A 9,049-nucleotide genomic window follows, 5' to 3' on the forward strand; every position below is an offset into this window, starting at 1 on the left:
TGCAAGTTGAGTAATGGAATACCTTTTTTTTTTTCGCTTAAAATTTTTTTAGCCTACTTTTTATTTTGAAAAAATCTCAAAAGTGAAAAATATTCTAAAAATGTCCTAAAACCTGAAAAAAATGCCTTAAAAGGGAAAAAGGACTGAAAAATGTAAAAAGCAAATGTCACCAACATCTGGGCTCTGATGATTGCCATCCAAGTATGACTACCAAATAGCACCAGTATATAGTAACACTAGTATGTATTTGCAGATAAGAGAAAAAAAAGAAATCAATGAAAAATAACTTTTTTGCTGGGGAGGCGGGGGGGGGGGGAACATATCTTAATGCATGAAAAAAGTTTTTGATGAATCTCTTAAAACACTTCTACTTGTAATTTTCACACTCTGTTGAACATTGAAACCACTGAAATTTACAAGCACCAACTCAATTTTAATGGAAAGGGGTAAATAGAATAAGAGACTGGATAAATGAATAATGGACTTGAGCATTATTAATTACATAAGAGTTTCACAGTAGGCCAACGAACAATTTCCAGTGAAAATTTATTTAGAATTTTAGTTATGTTCAAAGGCAAATTCTAAATCTTTTCATACTCATTGTAGAGTGGAACACCAGCAGTTACAGATGACAGCACAGCTTTACTTGTAGACATTGAGCAAAGTTGTGAGGGTGCCACAGCAGCTGACAATAGAAAGCGGCATGTTTCTGCACCACCTCTAGCTCTAGTAGCCACTTCATTGACGTAAGTATCATGCACATCTACATGATGTGGGATTCATGCATCTTTCCTCAATTTCTTGAATTCACTTATATTAAAACAGTTTTTCAATGTTTCTAATCCAACATTAAATTGTAAAATCAAGGATTGAGCAGATCTGCTATAGTAGTTTTGCTTCTCCCTTAGATCCATACCCAAAGATAAACGTGAACTTCAGTCAGCTATTCGGGCACATAGAGAGAGGAACAAGATGTTGACGCTTTTCAACAATGAATTAAATCAAGAATTGTCGGAAGTAATGGAAGAACGAATAGCATTAGAAATACAACTCGAACATTTAAAGCCATTTTCGTGAATAAATGGTAAAATATGGAAGAAAATTTTTTTTATTTTTCCTCCCATTATCATTTTTTTTACTTCTATACAAAATTTGTTGTCCTTTGCTTATGATTACACTGTATCTGGAGTTGTGTGAAATTTACTCTGCGCAGTGTGTTGTGCGTGCTCCTAACTTGTGTATCTTTGTTTGTATAAAGTAAAAGATGATGAAATCTCTGGCATATGGTTTGCACCAGGTGATAAGAGATTCGTAACAGAGTTTTAAGGAAAATGAATAAATTGTACCATGTTCTTTTCTGATAAGTTGAAGGGGGAAAAAATTCGCTATTAAGAGATTAAAAATGTATTTTATAATATTGTTGAAATGTATGTATAAAACCTCAGGTTGTCTGCCATTGTAAAGTTTATTTAGGTGCAAATATGTATGATAAATGAGTTAGTAATGAAAATGAGATTATATCTGTAAATGTAAATAATTTTTTTTTGTATGAATGTGAGAATAAGTGTGAACTTTGCTTGTAATAGCAAAAAAAATCAAGAAATTTGGCTTAAACATGACGAACAGAATTCATCTTTTAATGATTATTTTCCTGCTGTTCCCGCAGATAATTTTTTTATTCTCTCCCCTATATTTTTGTGACTAAATTAATACCGGTCAATGAAGTAATCCTTTCTGATTAATTATTATAATTAAAACGGCAATCAAACATTCAGGAAGGCGGTTATTGACTGGAAATAATTTGTCTCACATTCACTTTTTTTATGATGACAAATACTGTTATACAATGGATTTAGATTTTTCTACATTTCAGAAAAATATGTGTTTTGTGGAGACTTGCTTGTTCCCCTTGATTTATATAATCATTTTAATCTATTCAGGAAATTTGCAATGGATACAGCTTTATTGAAGTTGAAATTACTACAATCACTCACATGTTTCTTTTTAAGTTGAAAAATATGCTGTTTGCTTTCTTTATCATAAATATTTGTAAAAAGTACTCTAAAAAAAGAATATTTTAAATAGTAATGTATAAAAAACTATGTTCTTAACTTCGTGGAGTAATTGATGTTTTTAGACAAACATTTTCTTATCAGTGTTTTTGATTGAAAATAAGTTTGCAGTTATTTATTTGATCTTAACTAATTTAAGTAATTATTTTAAGGTTATGTATTTATAGAAAAAATTGGATGTATATATATATTACATGTTTCTTATTACTGTATTTCTTGGTGCAAGTGGCACTGTGTAAAAAATATTTCAATGTAATCGTCACATCAGTCTAAAAACCTGATCTTTTCGGGATAAAATTTAACATGATTAACATTAATTACATGAAAGTAATTACTGTTTTCTCCTTTTTTTACAAGCAAATATATTTTTTAGAAAATTATCAGAATCAATTCTAAATGACTGCAATGAAATTTAATTGGTTGAATATTATATGAAAATGTTCATAGCAAATTTCTCTGGGGCTGTCTTTTTAAACAAATTTGTGTAGGTGTGCATCGATGTGAGCTCTCACTATTGCTAAAATCCATGTGCACCTACGAACCTGTAAAATTGTGTTTTGAAAAATATAAGCACTGTGACTGATAGGCCAAGAAATGCAGTAACATTTCAATTTTACCCATTCTACCTTGTGAAGAAAATTAAATATGGTTATACAATGGGGACTTCACCAACTTATATAAACATATTAATTTATTATGGCATTGAAATTGTTTATAAGGTTTGTTTTTCCTTTTGTATGCAAAATTAGATTTTTTTTCTAATAAAAAATCAGAAGTACTTAATAATACGCTGCCAATGTCTCGAAAACAAATCAGAATGACATGGTGATCAGTCTTTTTTTTTTTTTGCCTTATATGACTCTGAAGTGTTGTGTTGTATCTTCAAGATTTATTTTCTTATATATATTACTATCTTTTTTCTTATGATATGCTTTTTAATGTTTAGTTTAAATATTTAAATAAGGGCAGCATGTGGTTATTTTGGCACTCTCAGCTGTCAATGTTTTATGTATTTGTTTGAAAAACTAACACCTACTACTAAATCGCACATGTAATTTGTAACATTTCTCTGATGAATTTCTAACCAATGCATAATCATGCCAAGAATTAAAGAATATAGTAATTCACTCTCGCAAAGCGAACAATTTCTGGATTTTTAAATGCAGTTTCATACTACCATGAGTAAATCTGAGGCACGAGAGACCATAAGTAGTTTTTTTAATGGTCTGTTTAATCTTTCGAATCCAAGTCCTAGTATGAAGTCAAATGCCACAGAAATAAAACTTTAAACTCTAATTTCTAGAGGTAAATATTTATAGATATAATGATGCGCTTTGTGTCAATTATATGGCATGCAACTAATTAGGAAGAGCAACTCTCATATAGATGCATTTACGATCATATAAGACTATTGGTAATCCATTATACATAAAACCACAAGATTCCTAGAGAAGTAGTGATACCTCGACTAACAAAGATTTGTTCTGGAATCGCATTCATTTGCCAAAATCTAAGCTGAAATGTGATTTCCCATAGGTTTCTATGGAAAATCATTTGATTCTTTGCGGATTCTGCCCAAAACATCAAGGAATGCTATAAAAAATGACAAACTGATTGAAGGCTAAAATGAACAGCTTTTTTATTTTACCCTAATGTGTGTGCGCACACACACAACCAACACCAGTTTTTTTCTATTAAACCTGATGTTGACACAACCCAGTCGAGTTGATGGATGTCCCCATCCATTTCTGATTCGGTCAGCTCATTTCTGTGTCTGATACATGCAGATAGAAAAGATAAGCTCCTAAGATTCTTCAGTTTGATGCTCAGTCTTGCACTGAAAGAATGTGGTGTACTGATACTTTAAATGTATTTTCTATCAGTTGGATTTTTCATTTTACGTGAAATGTTCTAAAAACTTAGAGAAGTGGAAGTACATCTAGAAAAAAATTTTGAGAAATTTGGATAAGAATTAATTGAACTCAAGTGGCACATGCATCCATATTAATGTAAATGTTCATTAGTCGACACAGAAAAATCCCAAAAAAATTGTAAACTGAGGCCTGTTAGTTGAGATATCACTGTACATACATATGAACTTGTGTTAAGAAGTATGTTTCAATGCATTCTGCTCACAGACACACAAGGGTGATACAACTTATTGGAACATGGGCATAAACTTGTATTGGGTTCTCCCCAGACCTCTCCCAATATTCTGTCACAATTTTCATTATATGTACTGGAAAATTGTGCCCAGAGACCTCTATCTTCAATAACTTTATGCCTTTGCATTTTAACAGCTCATAAACAGATTTCACCAGTATGACAATGGTTATAAAGAGACTTGTTTGTATTTGTGAAAGTGTAACATTATACTCAAATATTAAATTATATTTTTGGTATTGTAGATTAAGCTATAGAAAGATCAAAATGGTTATGAAAGGATGTTTATAGAATAAAGACTTGCACATGTTTCACTTTGCATTGAAGATAGTGTTCAATATACACGATTTATTTACATAAGAAAAGAATCTTTTGTGTGTTCCTATATTTTATGCATATATTATATATACACGTTATGAACATTGCACATGCTACTTTGAATTCATTGGTTAGTGCAAGAATTTAAGAGCAAACATACTGTGTTTTCCTAATTCATTCATCCAAAACTTTACCTTAAATGAGCAGCATTGATTCTCATCAAAAATATTGTACAATGTATTCGCACACTTTGCTTTATTCTGTCTGATTTGGAAGTTTTTCGTTTGGTTCCCTAAAGCAGAAAGTTTTGCATTGTTCTGCAATGAGCCCTCAGCTGACAGAAAGTGTTCTGTGTTAAAAATTCCATAGATTGGTAGAGTTTTCTGTACAAGAGTTTCTCCAATCTTGTGTCAAGATTGTTTAGCTACGAACGTTTCAGAGTACAACAGAAACAGCCACACAGAAGAAAGATTGCTACCGCAGGGAGTCACCCATCAAGGGGTTAGCACACCAACCTCTTGTTGAGTGTAAAAAAACAAGGCTGCCATTCGGATTCGGCAATAAATTGTAGGTCCCAGTCCAATTAGCCCTCGTGTGCAGAAAATGACCGTTGTGCGACAAAAATGATCAAGCTAACGTTGCAGTTTTTCTTGGCACATTCTGCTTTGGGGCATTGCAACTAGTAGTATTAGCATTCATGATTTAAACATATGCAACTAAAAAATGCTTTCCAACACCTGTGGGGAAGCATCCATTTCAGCTGCTACTCCATACAATATAGATCAGTGTGTTTAAATTTAGCCTGGGTTTACCAGACCCAGTGTTTTCCAAAAAAAAAAAAAAATTTTGACGAGTAATTTCACTTCTTCCTCTTTCTCCAAAATTTTAAGGTGTAGTTTTGTAAAGAGGGGTTATTTTTTTATGAAAAACAACTCTACTAAAAAAAATTGGAGAGTATTTTCTTTCCTAGAAAAAATTGGAGTAAAATTGAATTTTGATGCTGAAATGACGCATCTGGATGGATATTGGCATAAACTGACCTGACCCAACTGCCTTATCCTGCTTGTGACCCTATATATCATAAAATGACATAACAGATTTTCAAATTAATGTTTCCGTGATCAACATGTATGCAAATGAATATAGTTGTCTTATATTTTTAGAGTGGAAGGAAATAGAAATAAACGTACCATTGTTTTCTTATGCCAGTGATGGGCAAACTTTTTTTAGGTGTGTGCCAAAAAGAAAAACAGGCGAACTGAACATATTCTTACATTGATTCATAATTGGAATTTTTATGATCATAAATGAAGTGGCAAATTGTGTCTTCATATTTTGAATAATGCCATGGTTTCATTGCAAATGAGAGACAATGGTTTATCCTCTGCAACTGTGAAAAAAATGAGTAATTTTAAAAACTTTTATGCATATTTATTGCACATGGTTTTTTTTTTGCATATGCAAAAGTTTTCAAATCAAGTCTCACAAATATATTTTTCATGTGTAAAAAAGGAGCAAATCTTAAATGACTTCTCAAAACACTGAAATTGAAAATTTGTGTTTATATTTTAAAATCTGCGGAGGGCTGCAGTTTGCCCATCACTGCCCTATTCTAAATTTATTTTTATTAACATCAACTGTTTGAAGGAATATCAACATATTCATTGAATTATTCTGTAAAATTACTGGTAAAAATTTCATCTAACATGTTTGACATGAACATTAGTCAAAACTTAAATTATTGATATATTAATTACTTAAATATCTTAAATTATTGAATATTGCAAATAATATTTGCTTCACTATTTTAAGACTCTGAATAAGTTATTGATTCAAGTTTGGAGAATTTAATCACATTATTAATTTTTGAGATCATGATATTCAGCAGCAGTGCACAATCTGTAAATTCTTACGATAATAGAAAAATCGCTAGAAATGTGTAGTAAAACTTCCTTGTAATGCTATCATCTTTGACAATAATCTTGTATACAGTCACATTAATCTTTGGTCTAGGAGATTTCCATCAGTGATAATGTATATTAAATTGGATCCTATCTATAATGATAAATCCCTCATAACGATAATTGCCATTATTATTTTCATTATTACAGATTTCACTTTATATTTAGTTATTAAGTTGATTGCCTAAGCCAAGGGTTCTCAGTTTTTTTTCACCCATGGTGCCATTTATCCGTGTCTCCTCAGAACAGTGTAACAAAGAATCACTTCGAACTTTTGGTAGTGCAACCACTCTCTGGCACCCTTGACAAAGGTCAGCGGCACACAATTTGAGAACCCCTGGCCCAAGCATTGAAATCTTTGTATTTGTTGTTTCTGCCACCATTTTTGTTAATTTTAATAAAATGAAATTAATTTATTGAAATATTTTTTTAAATGAGCAAACATTTTTTGAAGCTGGAACAAAATCTGCCTGTTGAAGAAATATAACATTTTATGTGACGTGGCATATTTGTGTGTATTATGTAGCATCAAACAAGTTAAACAGTTGCTTAATGGGACTTTATCGAAGGTGGTCTTTTCTAAGGGATATTATTTTACATTTTGTTTCATCAACTATTTTGTGTGCAATTAAATGTATTTGAATGGTGTGCGTGAATGAAATGCAGGCATTTGTTAAAGAAATACATCCGAATGTTATTCATTGATTCATTTTTTTTCCTTTCTTTTAGTCAAGAATGTTTCTTTTATTTTTTGCTTTGAATGTTCGGGAATAAAAACAAAATCAAATTTGCAATAAGTATGTATTCGTGATTTAATGGAATTTGGCATTTTAACCATATCATTATACCAGTATGCATCGTTAAAATAAAATGTCGTATTTTGCTTTCAGTGAAGCTGATCATACATATTTTTTTTTGTCATTTAACGTTACTTTTACATCCTGATATGCAGTAGAGCCTTCCACATCCGAGGCAAATGGGACTGAACTTCATTTCTGATAAGAATAAATGAGCTTACAGCTGTAAAAGGTCAAAAGAGGCTTCAAGGTAATAAAGGTCTAAAAATTGTGGAAATTTGCTTGTTATATTTATAAAATTTAAAACAAATTAGCTGAAAAAAAATTTCAGTCCGTATTTGTTTTTTTGGCACCAAGATTTTTTTTTCCTCAATGTCATTTACCATCTGCTCAGGGCCAGTGCCAGGCATGAAGTGATGAGGCAGCCACCCCACCTAGGACGTCATGATTACAGGGGCTGCATTTTTTATGACAGGATTTATTACGATAGTGTTTTCACTCTCTCACAAATTTTTACACATCAAAATAATTTTGAAGGGGCATAAATAAGCACGTGGATAAAAAAAGTGCAGGTAAATACAATACTATTTTATCTCTATATTTTGCTGTTCAATGCTCAATTCATCTTAATACACCTCCTTTCTTGTAATTCCAAAAAGTGCCACCTATCTCTAGAGAAGTTGAATTCTGAAAAAAAAAAAAAGTTTCTTCTCTTTTTTTTTTTGTTAAGGATATTTTCACTCTTTATCAACATTTTTCTCCAATTGACTTTCCTTTCTTTAGTCGAATCCCCCAGCACAACTGGTTTTCTGTAGTTTCATTTGACATGTGAATGTGAACTGGTCTCCCATTTAAAAAAAAGTCTCTTCGCAGAGAGCAGCAGACAGACCTACAACCCAATACTGACATAACATGAAAATTCAAGCATTTGCCATCTTTACTTCAAAATATGAAAGTCTGATGATGGCAACATCAGCAAAAACACAAAGCAAGCACAATTCCAACAACATAAATACTTTAAGGCCACACGTACACTTGAAACATGCATTTTGGCATGTACCGAATAATTTGTTATAAATTTTGTTGAGCAATATGTACGAGGTGCATGTAATGTTAAGTAAGTAGTAGTAGCACAAGTTTGGATTTCCCTTATTCTCTTCCAACAAATTCCTCTTTCAGCCAGCAATATACTAGAAGTATCACTAGTGTGGTGCTGTTTCAGTTTCGGAATGTTCCGAATACCTATATCAGGTTTTTCTAATGTAAAGTTTCTTGTGGAATCCTTAATTGTAATGAGGCTCTTCTACAGAACTCGAGCAAATTTTTAAATATCTATGCAAAAAAAGTGTATATACCCACTGTTGTCTCAACATCATAAGAACCTTTGGGCAGAATGAAAGAGCGCTTAGGACAGAATTATGCATTTTCATCTATTCTGTGAGATTTTTTTCTTTCTTCAATACTGGATTTCCATTTCAATTCTGGATTGAAATTTGCTTCTCTCATTAATTCTGAATTTTCATTGGCGAGTAGATATTTTTCAATATTCCTATATGTATTCTGTTTTTTTTTTTTTTCAATTTATGTGTTTTTTTTTCCCATCACAGGAATCAGAATTAAGCATATAAAAAAGTTTGCATCCTATTTTCTCTATTTTTAAATGGGGAATAGGTACCCCCCGCTCAGTACACGGCATTTGCTGTCCGTGAGCAAACAATGGTATTCTCAAAATCGGTAT

General features: G+C 31.7%; 1 protein-coding gene across 4 annotated transcripts in view; it reads left to right on the forward strand.

Moving 5' to 3' along the window:
- The window catches only part of Reps (RALBP1 associated Eps domain containing), a 35,782-nt gene extending 30,635 nt beyond the window's left edge, over positions 1-5,147 (forward strand). For 3 of the 4 annotated variants that reach the window (XM_089231440.1, XM_089231441.1, XM_089231442.1), the window contains 2 exons: positions 607-746; positions 909-1,188. In XM_089231440.1, the coding sequence (XP_089087566.1) occupies positions 607-746; positions 909-1,077 (309 nt within the window). In that variant the 3' untranslated portion in view covers positions 1,078-1,188. Of the gene's footprint in view, positions 1-606; positions 747-908 lie in introns of all 4 variants that reach the window. The other variant, XM_089231444.1, reaches the window with a different exon arrangement.
- The last annotated feature ends 3,902 nt before the right edge of the window (positions 5,148-9,049 follow it).

Source organism: Pholcus phalangioides, unplaced genomic scaffold, assembly GCF_987345545.1.
Source record: "Pholcus phalangioides strain wild (caught in Gottingen) unplaced genomic scaffold, Ppha-v1.0 ptg000004l_1, whole genome shotgun sequence".
Taxonomy (NCBI): Eukaryota; Metazoa; Arthropoda; class Arachnida; order Araneae; family Pholcidae; genus Pholcus; species Pholcus phalangioides.